The sequence below is a fragment of the Puma concolor genome, chromosome B3 (genome assembly GCF_028749965.1).
Source record: "Puma concolor isolate L17-30 chromosome B3, mPumCon1.1.hap2, whole genome shotgun sequence".
NCBI classification, from domain to species: Eukaryota; Metazoa; Chordata; class Mammalia; order Carnivora; family Felidae; genus Puma; species Puma concolor.
The window spans coordinates 115836933-115851896 of NC_141672.1; the positions used below are offsets into that span (position 1 = coordinate 115836933).

At 35.3% G+C, this 14964-nt stretch overlaps 1 protein-coding gene across 1 annotated transcript in view; it reads left to right on the forward strand.

Moving 5' to 3' along the window:
• Positions 1-14964, forward strand: part of ARIH1 (ariadne RBR E3 ubiquitin protein ligase 1) — a 126332-nt gene that overhangs the window by 46441 nt on the left and 64927 nt on the right. Inside the window, exon 2 of the mRNA XM_025919083.2 lies at positions 4112-4179. Coding sequence (XP_025774868.1) covers positions 4112-4179 — 68 coding nt within the window. The remainder of the gene's footprint in view (positions 1-4111; positions 4180-14964) is intronic.

A 14964-nucleotide genomic window follows, 5' to 3' on the forward strand; every position in this document is an offset into this window, starting at 1 on the left:
GGTTCAATCCCATGACCTTGGGACCAGAACCTGAGCTGAAATTAAGAGTTGGACGCTCAGCCAACTGAGCCGCCCAGGTACCTGGAGACTATTCTTTTTTTTTTTTTTTTTTTTTAATTAGTTTTTCTGTTGTTAAATTTCGATAACTCTTACTGATACATCAGTTTCAGTGATTTCTCTGTCATCTCCTTTCTGCTTTTGAGCCTATCCAGTAAACTTTTGTTTTTTAGTTCTAAACTTTCCATTTGGTTCTTTTTTTATAACTTACATTTCTTTCCTAAGAATTTGGTTCATCATTTTAAGGTGTCCATTCTTACCTAATGGATCATGTTTTTAATAGCTGCTTTAAAAGTCTTTGGTATTTCTGGGGTGCCTGGGTGGCTCACTCGGTTGACCACCCAACTCTTAATTTCGGCTCCGACCATCATCTCAAGGTCATGGGATCGAGCCCCACGTCGGGCTTGGTATGGAACATGGAACCTGCTTGGGATTCTCTCTCTCCCCTTCTCTCTGTGCCCCTCCCCTGCTTTTGCTCTCTTTTTCTAAATAAATACATAAACATAAGAAAAAAATTTAAAGGCTTTGGTCACATTTTTGTTGTTCTTGCTCTGTCTGTTAACTTTTGGATTCTATCCTGGGTATTTTGAATATTTTGTTGTGAGATTCTGAATCCTGTTAAAATCCTTTAGGGAGGTGAGGATTTTTTATTTGTTCTAGTAAAGAGGTAAGTCCAATTGGGTTATGACTGCATATTCTTTCTCAGTTTATATGGGCAGTTTTTCCATTATCTGTTCAGTTTTCAAAGCCCTTGCTGTGTTGAGTTTGCCCCTCCCTTTCCCACTTAGGTTGATCTAGGACTTGGGCAGTTATATATACCATAATGCACCATAGCTCTATTCTAAAAGCCTCTCCTGTAATTGCCATGTTCCACATATACATAGCTTGTAATTGAGCCCAGGACTTGGTTCATTTGCAGATTTAAGGATCACTTCTCCATCTTTCTCTTCTCAGTGATTTCCCCTACACTGTTGACTCCCAGAGGCCCTTCATTCCTCTAGCCTGAAGCTTGGAGTTCTCTAGCTTTTAGTTTCTTACCTGTGCCTTGAGATGAAGTGGCAAGAGAAAAAAGAAAAGAATAGGGATTTCCACTCCCCCTCCCCCCTTTCAGGGCCCTCTTCCTTATTCTTCTGTTCAGAGCAGTAGGTTTCTCTTGTCATTCTGGAGCAGTGGAGTCTCATGGTTGCAGCAGGGCTCAGGGCAGGACCTAGAGAAACAAAAGAAGGAAAAAAAAAAACTATTCTCCCTACCTTAGTAGTAGCCTTTTCCCATAACCCTCTAGCCAAAATGATGCAATCCTCTTAGTGTTAGATGCTCATGCCTGCTATACAGTTTCTCTATTTGGCCCACCCATGGGTCAAAGCCAGGAAGTAAAGGTTAAAAAACAAACAGGATATTCACCACCACCTTATTTGTTCTTCATTTCCCTCCCCAATCTGCTTGCTGTTGTTTAATTTTAAGAGTATTTTGTCCAATTTTTAGTTGTAATCAGTCGGGGGGGAGAGAGAGAGACGCTATAGTTAGCTTATTATTCCATCTTGGCCAGGACCAGAAGTCAGACTGTTTTGTTTTTAAATAAATTAACATTACTGATGTATAACTATATGACTAAATATACCCATTAAAAAAAAAAAAACTTTTAAATGTTTATTTTTGAGACAGAGACAGAGCGTGAGCAAGGGAGGAAGGGCAGAGAGGGAGTGAGACACAGAATCTGAAGCAGGCTCCGGGCTCTGCACTGTCAGCACAGATAGTCATAGACATATGACTAGTAAATGATATCTTTAATGTTCCTTTTGGGTTCTATTACATGGAATAACTGAAAGAATATTAGATTCAGATTGTTTTAGGCTAGAAGTCACAACTATTCCACTTAACTGGATAATATTGGGTAATTTTTATAATCTCCAAAGATTCTAATCATAGTTTTTGCATATTTAAAATGGCAGATAAGTATATTTACCTTAGAGCTTTGAGAATTAAATGAGGTATATAAAGTACCTTCTACAGGGCCTCACATACAGTAGATTCACATTATATGTTATTCCCCCATTACCTTTCCTTATATGTAGTGCACATAAATGATCTGAGCCACCTACACTGAAATAGTGAACCAAAAATTATTAGTTAGTATTGTGAAATATTTCCTGTCCCATAGCATAGACCCTCGCAGAATATAGGTATTTTGGCATTATCATGCCACTGTGGTTTAGATGAATTTTTTTAGTCTGTCCTTTTGGGAAAAACTTTTGAGCATGTACCTTTAATATAATACACACATTATTAAACAAACACATACACACCTACACAGGAATTTTTGAAGGATGAGCTAAAAAAGTAGAAAAGTTGTCATGTTTTCTTCCCTGGGGAACTGCTGGTCTAATTTTCTGAGTCCTTTGGATCATGAGCACATTTGGTCCTGTCCTTTCCTAAACCTATTAAGTAGAACTATGGTGGTGGAACCTGGGGATCTGTATTTTAACAGAACTTTCCATAGTAATTTTGGATGAATCAGTAACAGGTTTGGGAACCTCTGGATAGAAGTTTCTGATATTGAAACTCAAGCACAGAAAAGACACTATTGCAGCATCAAGTCAGAGAGGGCATTTGTTCCCCTCTCCCTTTTTTCTGTTTGCAAGTCGAGACTCAACACCTCCTGAAACATTTTTCTCTAAGCATTCTGTCTAGTGGCAGAAAATACAGTATATTGGGTGCCACAAAATTACAGTCACACAGTTCTCATCGGCACTTCTAGACTTCATTCTCCCAATTGATAGGATTACCACTTTTATTTTTCATGTGTCTAAACCTAAATGAATAACTGTTTTAATTGTAGGCAAATCCTATTGTGGAAACCTGTTTCCAAACAAGAGTTGAGTTGGGTTTTTTTTTTGGGGGGGGAGTTAATAAATTGTTGGATCACATTTCTGAGAGAGCTGGACACAACAATGTATATTCTGTACAAACAAACATAACATAGGATCAGTTAATAGGTCCCCCCCCACCCCCTCACATATTAACTCTTGTAAAGTGGTGGAGTCTGTTAAATGCTGTGTTAAAGGAGGATTCTGGAGGAGTCTGGACCCAAGAAGCAAGGAGTACCTAAATGGATTAGCCACATGTGCCTAGAGTGGGTGAATGAGAGAGTTAACATGTCTGCATCTTTGGCTTTTTTGGAGGGTATTGAATGTTATGTGAATTTCTCTGTGACAAATGGTATTGTTGAGAATAATTGATACAGATTTCTTTCATGACTATTTTTATACAAGATTACCTTTTAATTAAATTAGTGGCTAACTAAAACTCTGGTCTAACTATGGTGTCACAAAATAATTTTATACAGAGATTCTTTTTGAAATGTTACTTGATGTAATAAAATTGTACTGTGACCTACAAACAAACAGATTGAGGTTTGAGTTATACCTCTGACATTGTTACTAGAGTTTTAAGTTAAAATTCTGTACCCAAATAGTAACCTAATTTCATGAGAAATGGAAATAAATGTTAATAAAAATAAATGACAGCATTAAACAGTAGGACAGTAAATTTTGGGTTTATTTCATGGTGTTAGCCTTTCTTTTCAGAAATGAAACAGCATCCTCGGATTATATTCTCTAAATTATTACACAGTACAGATATTTTGTCTTTTTCATTAAATATCTCTGAAGGACTTTCTGACTTATAAATGGTTTCTACTGAAGGTGTTAGAAATTTTATTGAATAGAAATTTTGTCAATTAACAGTGTGACAGTCTGCTAAATTTTAATTGCAGAAATCAGTGAATTTTAATTAGTGCTTGATTTAATACAGTAAATTTTCGATTTCTTTTTGGCTTATTTTGAATTCTGCTTTAGAATCCCATAGAAACCTGACAAATTAGTATGGCAAACTATTTTTAAATTGCTTTGATCTTACAATTAAATTTTATATTTTCTTTGTAGAATAAAGAAAAATCTTAGGAAAGGAAATTTGGGTGGGATGAAATTTAAATTCAACCTAAAAATTCACTTAAGTACTATTACCTTAAAATAACTTTTTTTCCCCCCTTCTTTAGAATCCAGCAACTATCACAAGAATACTCCTTAGCCACTTCAATTGGGATAAAGAGAAGCTAATGGAAAGGTAAGGAACTATACTGTCAGCTTTGTACTTACAAATAACACAGAAAGCTTGTCGAACTGAATTTATAAGAAGCAGATAAGGAATTGATTTATATACCAGTATGTGCTTTAATTTCTTGCATTCCTTGTGTAAATTTTACAGTAAACTTAGTGTTAGGGAACTCAGGCTCATTGTTCCTTCTTTTATTATGGAGGTGAGGGGGCTCTCCTTCAGTATCTTCTAAATTACATCCTCTTGAGTACTGAGAACTAAAAATGAGTTTTAAAAAACCTCTTAGGGGGCACCTGGCTGGCTCATTCAGTGGAGCTTGTGGCTCTTGATCTCAGGTTCCTGAGTTCAAACCTCACGTTGGGTATGGAGCCTATTTAAAATAATAAAAGAAAAGAAAACACATTTAAAAAAGCCCTTGATACAGCCTTCAAACATAATTTATATCTTCCATTAATTAAAAATTTCTTGTCCATAAAACTTTATATCAATGTTAAGCATATTAATGACCTTTATTCAGTAAAAATGAAGAAGTTGCTCAGGGTATCCTGACCATCAAAATAGCTGTTTGGACTCTTTCTCTGGTTTCAGGCAAGATTATATTCCAGTGAGTATTTTTTATATTTTCTCTCTGAAAATGTTTCTGGTTCTAGAAGGGAGGAAATTGCAGGGACTAGAGAAGGACAATATTAATGCCATTCTTAATCTTTTTTTCTTCCTTGGATTGTAAATTAGCACTTGTTAAGGTGGTAGGGTGAAAGCTTGTATTTATCAGCCATATTCTTCGGTTTAAAATTAACAATCCTAATTTTAATAAAAAATTACAACTAGTTGTTGGGAATTGAGAACCCAGATATTATGATAAATAAATGGAAAGTATTTCCCATTTGATTTTAAAATTGAAAGAATTTTGCAAAACAGATAATAAATAAGAACATTACTCACTTTCTCACATCTTGTGCCCCAACTACAATTTAATGGTAACAAATAATAGTTATCAGTTATTGAGCCCTTTGTGCCAGGCATTATTTCATTTAATCCTTCTTATAGCTTTATTAAGGGGCTAGAAACTATTATCTCCACTTAACTGATACAAAAACTAAGGTTTAGGGCTTAATATATTTATCTCAGTTTTGTAACACAAGGAGTTAGCACTCCCACCTCAGGTTTATTGGACTCCAGAATTGCTTATGTTCTTCAACATATGCTATATGGCTTTCCCAGGGTTCATGAAGAATAAAATGCCTCCTCAGTGTGATTGCCTGCACTGTCCCTGCTGGGTCTGACTACCCTTTTTGAAGTCAGTGGTATTTTTTAACTTTGGTAACATTTGTTTTCTGACGTATTTTATGACACTTCTATTTGGAAAAGGAGTTTTCATTATTTACATCTGATCTTCTAGTGAATGAGGCTTACAGTTTCTTATTTCTCCAAAGACATTCTGAATTTTCTCCTGTAACACTACTGATACTGCTGAAAGCATTTTTCAATTAAATACTGTACTTACATGTGGTAAGTATGAATTAAAAAGTAGGCAGCTTCTTGGAAACTTCTGTGTGTGTGAACTCTTCAGTTCCTTTTTGTAATTTCAGTTTTTTATATATTCTGAAGATATGTTATTGGATATTTATAATATTTTTAAATAGTGTTTTAAAATGAATATCCAGTATCTTTTTCTCATTTAATGAGTTTCACATTATACTCTACGTTTGATATTAGCACTGACACACTTTTAGATATAATTACTCCCATGTAAGATGTGCTTTATATTTATTATGTTTTCTATTTGTTTATTTTATTGGTTTGATCAAGTCCCCCGCCCCCCCCCCCCCCCCCCCCCCCCGTAGTTTCAGAGTTACTCATTTTATTTCAGTTTTTCTAGTGGCCACCTTTACAGGCAATTTTGCTCTCATATATTTAACTGGTGTTTGTTTGTTTGTTTGTTTGTTTGTTTTGGCTGATTAGTTTCTTGCATCCTACTATTTTCTCCAAATTTATCCTTTTTCTCTCCAGAATATATCTTTGGTCATTTAAATCATTTCATATGTGCTAAATTTTTAAGGGCTCTAAGAGAATCTTTTAATATTCTGAAATTTTGTAGATTTTGAAAGCATGTCCAGTTGGGACCTTTAAGTCTGAGAACTAATTTTTTTGGTTTGGGGAAATTCCTGGCTATTATTTCTTTAGTATTATCTTTTTTATATTCTCCTGATGCTTTCTGGAATTCCTGTTAGTCACATGTTGAAATTTCTGGATCTTCGTTTGAAGTTTAACTTTTTTCAAAATGTTTCTTCTGTGCTTGTCATCTTTGTCTTTCTACTCTGGTGTGTGAAGTTCCTCAGGTTTATCTTTATTTATTTCACTAACTTGCTTTTCTTTTTGTACCCATTCTGCTATTTAGCCATCTTAAATTGTTTATTTCAACAGTATCCAACTTATTTAATAACTTTATTCTTGTTTTGAGGCTCCTCAGTTTCCCATATCTCCCTTGGCACATAACTTGTCTTAAAATAATGTGTTTTCTTCTAGACCGTTCATCAGTAAACAGAGAGGATTTAAAATATGTATTGGTATTTGGTACATTTCAGAGTATATTATTTTCAAATTGGTCAAATTTAGGCTATAATGAATTCCAGTAAAAATTGATATGCGTTTTATTTTCATACTTTCAAATAATTCTTATTATCCAAAAATGATTATAACTACACAGTGAAAGTACAAATATAGGAGGATATGGCTGAAGAGATACAGGGGAATTTATAGGCTTTGTATCTTTATAAGAGAAAAAGAGGTAGAAAACAAACTAAGCATTTGAAATAGGAACTTAGAAAACCACAAAAAGAGAGCAGCATAGATAGAGATAAAAACAACATAAATGAAATAGGGAACAAAAATACATAAAACAAAAATATTTTTTGAAATGGATTTTTTAAAAGGGACATATCAAGAGTATGAGAAGCAAACCACAGACTTGAAGAAAATATTTGTGAAAGACCTCTGATAAAGACTGTTAACCAAAATATACAAAGAACTCTTAAAACTCAGTAATAATTAAAAAAAAAAAGTTTGAAATGGGCAAAAATCTGAATAGACATCACAGTAAGGAGGATATAGATGTTAAATAAGCTAATATGAAGAGATACTCAACATCATATATCATTAGGGCATTGCCAATTAAAATGAGATACCACTGCATACCTATTAGAATGGCTAAAATCCACAACACTGACACTACTAAATACTGGTGAGGTTGTAGAGCAACGAGAACTCTCATTGCTGGTGGGGATACAAAATGGCATAGCCCCTCTGCTTCCTGTTTGGCAGTTTCTTACAAAACTAAGCATGTTCTTACCATACGATCCAGTAGTCACACTTTTTGTGTCTACCCAAATGAGTTGAAAACTTGCTTCCACACAAAAACCTGCACTTGAATATTCATAATTGCTAAAACTTGGAAGCAATCAGATGCCCTTCAGTTGGTGGGTGGATGAATAAACTGTGGTATACATCCAGACAATTGAATATTATTTAATGCTAAAGAGAAATAAGCCATGAAGTCATGAAAAGACATGGAGAAACCTTAAATGCAAGAAACCAATCTGTAAAGGCTACATACTGTATGATTCCAACCATATGACGTTTTGGAAAAGGCAAAACTGTGGAGACCAGTAAGATCAGTGCTTGCCAGGAGATGGGGAAGGGAAGGATGGATATGTGGAGCAAAAAGGATTTTTAGGGCAGTGAAACTACTCTGTATGAAACTGTTAAGGTGGGTACATGTCATTGTACATTTTTCCAAACCCATAAGATGTAGATGCAACACAAAAGTGAACCCTAATGTAATCTATGGACTTTGATAATGATGTGTTGATGTAGGTACATTGATTCTATCAGATGTGCCACTCCAACGTGAGATGTTGCTAGTGGACCAGGTTGTGCGTGTGTGGGGGTAAAGGGTATATGGGAATGCTTTGTACTTAATCCTCAGTTTTGCTGTGAGTTAAAACTGCTCTTAAAAAGTTAAAGCTATTTTGAAAAGGGTTAGGAAATAAACTATTGGTAAATGTGATGGGGACTAGGAAGAGGGCACAAATAAACATTGGGAATAATTCATAATTACAGATGGGAAAAATATTTCAAAGTTATAACTGAATACTGTATGCTACTTTTACCAATATATTTGAAAGCTTAGAAATGGAAATTACTTAAATTGCTCCATAAGAAGTAGAAAAATAACCACGGAAGAATGTAGTAAATATACCAAAAGATCCCTCTACTTCTCCAAAAAACACTACATGATTTTATGGTCAAGTTCTATCTAATAAACCATCAAGGAACTGCCAGTTTCTATTGAAAATTATTTCAGAACATAGAAAAAGATAGGACATTATTAATTCCTATTAGCCAAATCACAATAACCCTTGTTACAAAATTTGACAAAGACAGCATAGGAAAGCTGTCTTTATTATGAACATAGCTGTTGAATTCATAAATAAAATAACAGTTAAATTGGAAGAATTAATGGTCTAGTAGGATTTCTCTTAGGAATGCAAAAACAGGTCACCATTGGGGAGAAAACTCATCTATAGCACTTACTAATTTAATTTAAAACAGGTTAGCAAAGGGAAACCAAAAGGAAATTATAATAAATGTTAGGAATGCATTTAATACATTGTGCATTTACCCATGAGTTAGAAGAAAACAATTTGTAGGGGCGCTCGGCTAGCTCAGTCAGTAGAGCATTTGACTTTTTTAAATCTCAGAGTCATGAGTTCAAGCCCCATGTCGGGCTTGAAATTAGAGAGAGAGAGAGAAAGGAAGAAAGAAAGAAAAAAAGAGAGAAAGAAAGAAAAAGAAAAACAATTTCTAGCAAACTAGGAAGGTATTAATAAAGAACATCAACTAATCATCAATAGCAGAATTATCCTTAATTTTGAAACATTGGAAGGATGTCCATTAAAACCAAACAAGGTTACTGGCTGTTACCAGCATTTAAATGAACTGGAAGTTCTGATAAGTAAAATAATACATGGAAAATTAAATAAATGGTATAAAGATTGGGGAATGGGAGGATTATGGGTTATTTTTAGATTCTTCTTTATACTTTTATGTATGCTGTGAACTTTCTTCAATAACCACAGAAAAGCATTATAATAACAAGATAACCGGGGCGCCTGGGTGGCTCAGTCGGTTAAGCGTCCGACTTTGGCTCAGGTCATGATCTCGTGGTCCGTGAGTTCGAGCCCTGCGTCGGGCTCTGTGCTGACAGTGCAGAGCCTGGAGACTGTTTCAGATTCTGTGTCTCCCTCTCTCTCTCTGACCCTCCCCCACTCATTCTCTGTCTCTCTCTGTCTCAAAAATAAATAAACGTTAAAAAAAATTTTTATAATAACAAGATAACTGATTCAGAAAATAAGCACTCTTTTTTTTTTTTTTTTTTTTAAAGCTTATTTATTTTGAGAGGGAGACAGCAGACAGCGGCAATCAGAAGAGGGGCAGAGAGAGAGAATCCCAAGTTTCTACACGGTCAGTGCAGAGCCCAGTGCGGGGCTCGAACCCATAAACTGTGAGATCGTGACCTGAGCCAAAATCAAGAGTTAGATGCTCAACTGACTGAGCCACCCAGATGCCCCAACGCTCATTTGTATGAAAACATTTATTTAAAAAAAGGAAGAGAAATTTTTGTCGACAGTATAATCATCTATTTATGAAATCCCAAAGAATCAACTGATAAACTATTAAAGTGGTTGCACATTAGAATCCCTGAGAACTTTAAAAAACACCAATGCCTAGGCCCCTTTCCATGCCTTCTCCTTCACCTTCCCTTAATACCCTTGGAAAGTGAAAAGAAACCCAGAATGTAAGGAAATACAGTTTCAGGTGACACTGTGCACCTTCCTGTCTTTGAGTATAAAAATGAAGATGGCTTGTATGTCAATCTTGTAACAATTTAGGTTCCCCAGAATCATAGGTTAGACAATATGGCCGATAATTTTGTTACATAGCATTAAAAAAAATCTTGCTTCCCGCTTAGTAACACAGAATACATTCAAGTATCTTTTCTATTCATTTTGACATACTAAAGATAAATCTTATCCTAGTCGAAATTGTGAAGTACTTTAAATTCTGTCCTCTCTGTTGTCATTCTTCATTTCCATATACCAAACATACCAATTTTTTGTTTGTTTATTCATTAGGGAGCCCTAGTCCTTGCCCTGGAGGAGGATCTTATGGTCTAGTGAGAGCCATAGAGGTATAAATAGATTGCTGCCAATAATTCTTCTTATTTTGCTCCCAGATGTCTAGTCCATGGTTTAAACAAATTTGTCCTGACCCTAAAAACAAGTAATTTATTCCTTTTAAAAATACATTTTGGTAAAGGTGAGGAAGGGCTAATGGAGAAGGGACGAATTATATTTTTTGGTGTCATCTTTTATCTCTCATAGCAGCTTTCCAGACCTTTGCCATTTTCTTTCTTACCCAGCCTTCTGCATTTTTACTCTGTAGATTGATTTCTCTTCTGTTACATAAATAGAATTTTTTCTGTTCACTAGATTTCTTCCTTTGCTTCTCCAGATAAAGCAGAACAGCAAATCAGAGAATCAGAAGTGCAGCAACAACTATATCTGCCCTTCTACTTCTTTAGAAGGCTAACCTTTCCATCTGGGCTTTGATTTTATCATAATTTTTGTGGGATGTTGCTTCCATTATTTCATCTGTCATATCCTGAGCCTTTTCCATTCCTGTTATCATTGAGGGTTTTTAGTTGTAAACAAACTTGAAGAGAATAAGTGAAAACAACATTAAAGATTGCGAATCCTCCATGAAGGCTGTGCATCCAGGAAGTGTCCAAATCACAGCATCAAACTGTTTTAGTGAACATGCTGTTGCCATTGGACACAGGCGTCACAGCTCATATCATCATATTGGGCATGTGATATCACAATTCATATTTCTGCTCTTTCAGCCTCTGAGAGCTGGATATATCCTTACCCTTTTGAAAGAATGAATTCTTCATTGAGTCTTCTTCAGGCACTATGCTTTTTGTAAACTATAGTTACCCAGCTCCTGGTAGGCATGAATCCTTTAGCAGGAGAGACTATGAAAATGAGTTGGTTTTTTTCCCTTTCTTTTTATGACAAGGCTTTTTTTGTTTTAGATTTTTAAAATTATTGTTACTTTTGAAATATAATTTAAATACAATGTTATGTTAGTTTCAGGTGTATAGCATAGTGATTCAATAATTGTATACATTACTCAGTGCTTATTATGATAATGTCACCATATAATGTTATTACCATATTGTTGACTGTATTCCCTGTTGCTGTACTTTTTATCTTTGTGATTTACTTGTTCTATAACTAGAAGTTTGTACCTCTTAATCCCCTTCACCTATTTTGCCCATTCTCCCCACCTGCCTCCCTTGACAAGACATTTAAAAAGCCAGCTTCTGTTTGCCTTTGTTATTTTCTCTTTATTTCTGTATCTTTATTTCTATTCTCATATTACACTTTAGTAGTACACAACTTTTAAAATGTCACCAAATTCATTTTTGTGTTGACTCAACCTTGCGTCTGTTTCCTTTGTCTGACATGGGGCTTCTGTGGATGTCTACGTAGGCTTTTAGCTGTAAAGCCCTAGGGAGCACTTTGGGAATTGTACTGTCGTTGGCCCATGCCTGACATGCCTTTCTCTTTATCCTTTTTCCTAATTGTTCTTTAAAATCCAACTTAAACTTTACTTCTAAGATGACTTTTTTTCTCAAAAAATTAATCACTTCTTCTGTTGCATTTTTAAATGTATTTGATTTAATATTTCAACACTTTCATTAGAGTTGTTTGGGCATAAAAACTATCTTATTCGTCTTTCATTGCTAGTGCATAACAGAACTCCTAATCTGTAGTCAGTATTTAGTAAATATTTTAATTCAACCATCTGTAGGTTTTATTTTTTGTAATATGTATGTAATTTCTGAAAATTATGACATGCATGTAAATCAGATATTAGTATGTCAGGAGCTAGAGACATAACCCCCAAGTCAAACTCCTTTAGAGTTGATAACAAATACAAAATCAGGATCTCCTCTATAAGGTGTGTGTTAATGAGTTAACTGGCATTTTTGAGGAGAGGGGAAATACAGGTGGTCTTTGACTTACTACTTTTAATGGGCAGGTGTAATCAAAGAATCTTGAAGACGGATTTCAGTGCAGACTACGTAGCAAATAACTTTCTGGTTTTCATTCTGAAGGATTAACACCATTTAGTGAATAGGTACTAGAACCAGCACTTGTATGTTTATTATGATGGTATGGAACTTTCCTTATTAGCTGCATCACTAATGATACATTGTTTCACAGTTAACTTTTGGGATGTGAAAATAAATTTGGTTTATCAGAAAGCAGGCTTTTGTGATGGCATTCTTCACTCTTCTATATTATAGTGATCTTTTACTATTTAAACAGTTTAAGTGTTATTGCGGAGCATGTATGGAAAGAGGCAAATGTACCATCTTGCTATATACTATAGTGGTTAATGGGATCTCTGCTCTACCATCTCCTAGCTGAATGAACTTGGAGCAATTTCCTCCATTAGTGACTTCACCTGAAGTTACTGTGTTGTCCCTGTCTTGCTACTTATCTTACTACTTCATACATTTCAAGAATGTTTTTGAACATCAGTTGAGTAGGAGACATTGAGTGATGAAGAACATCAAAGAGCAGTGTGTCATATACCATTTTTTACCCTTAAGGTACTTAGAGATAACGTTTTAAGGGAATACATAAAAGGTTATTTCTCGCTCAGGTAGGAAAGGATTTATTGATGAGATGTCATTTGATTGGACTTGGGAGGGCAGGTGACATGGGAACCTGGGCATGAATTTGGCCTTTTATTCCTATTAAGTGGAAAGCTTTGAAGGTTGTTTTATGGAGAAATGTGATAAAAGGGCATTAGTGCAGGAAAAAAATTGGTGATAATATGAGCTGATTATCCATCAGCAGGATGACCCATTGGAAAACTATTTTAATATTCTAAGTAAAAGGGAAATGTTGGCTTGACTTAGGATGGTGATGGTTAATTGAATGCAAAGTATAGATGGAAGGGATGTTCAGGGGGAGTTTTAACTGTGACAGAATATACAAGGCTCTAGGAAACTTCTGGTAATTTGGACCATTCTATCTACTAAATACAATAGAGAAATCCGTATGATATTGGAACATCTTAAAAGTTAAAATCAAAAAGTAAATTTAAAAAACAAAAATCAAAAAAATCAAAAAATTTGTAAAATAGGAATAAGAGAATATGGAAATCTAGAGAGATGAGCCAAGCATTCCAGTCTGCTTTGCCCTGGAAGTATGTTCTGATCTAGAAGAGGTAGCTGAGAGACTGAGCTGTGATTTTTGTTGGCGCTTTGCTTGGGGAGAGGGGGGAAGTGGGGAAAATGTTAGAGTCTTAGGCCCACTTAGGCATGAGGATAAGGTAGGGGCACTTGGGTGGCTCATTCGGTTGAGCATCTTGACTCTTGATTTCTCCTTAGGTCATGCTCTCGCAGTTTGTGGGTTTGAGCCCCGTGAGAGGCTCTGTACTGACAGTGCAGAGCTTGCTTGAGATTCTTTGTCTCTGCCCCTCCCCTGCGTGTGTTTTCTCTCTCTCTCTCTCTCTCTCTCTCACTCAAAATAAGTAAACTGAAAACAAAAAAAAGAATTTCTGGAAGAATGAGGATTAGGTAAACCAGCTCTTCTGAAGATTGAAGATAATATTCATGTCATTTGGGTGGTCCAGACAACTTTAAGCCTTAAATATGGATTAAGTTGGTCCTAGACTATTAATGTATCCAGGCACTTGACAGAAGCAAATATAAATCTTTTCTGGGGAAAGAACATTAAGCTCTCAAGCTATAACAAAATAAGCAAAATTCACTCAGTGAATTAATTTTAACAGTACATTGGACAAAGCTAACGAGAGCTTTAGTTTGCTAAAAGATCAAACCACTATCTAAATTAAGTACATACACTAAAAGGTGGAAAATACAGAAGGAAAGTTAAGAAACATAGAGGATATAATGAGAAGATCTCATTTAGTTTTAGGAGAGAATGGCCCAGAGGCAATATATGAAGGTATAATGGCTGATAATTTTCCAGATTGGTAAAAGAAAACATGCCACAGAATTTAAGAAACCTAACAGTTCCCATGCATAATAAATAATATTTAATTGATTCTAAGATATTTTAATGTGTTTGAAATTTGAATACATCTTTCAATTGATGGCACTTTACAGTCCAACAATATTGAAATATTGACTTATGTGAAAATTTTCCCCTCATCACTTTCTGGTAAGATCACAAAATTTCAGCACCAAAACATTTTAGATTTCATGAAATATGGTAAAAAATCCATATTTTGGGTGGGGGGAAATGCACGTTTTAAAACATCATAGTACAACTATAGAAACAACAGCAAAAATAGATAATCATAAAAGCAATAAGATACAAGGGAGATTACTTTCAAAAAGCAAAGATTTGTGTATATATAATGTATATAGAGAAAAAATATAGAAAGCATACATTATGTATTTTTTTTAATTTTTTTTTTAATGTTTATTATTTTTGAGAGAGAGACAGAGACAGAGAGCAAGCAGGGGAGGGGCAGAGAGAGAGGGAGACACAGAATCAGAAGCAGGCTCCGAGCCATCAGCCCAGAGCCCGACGTGGGGCTCGAACTCGCGGACCGCCAGATCGTGACCTGAGCCGAAGGCAGCCGCTCAACCGACTGAGCCACCCAGGCGCCCCTATTATGTAT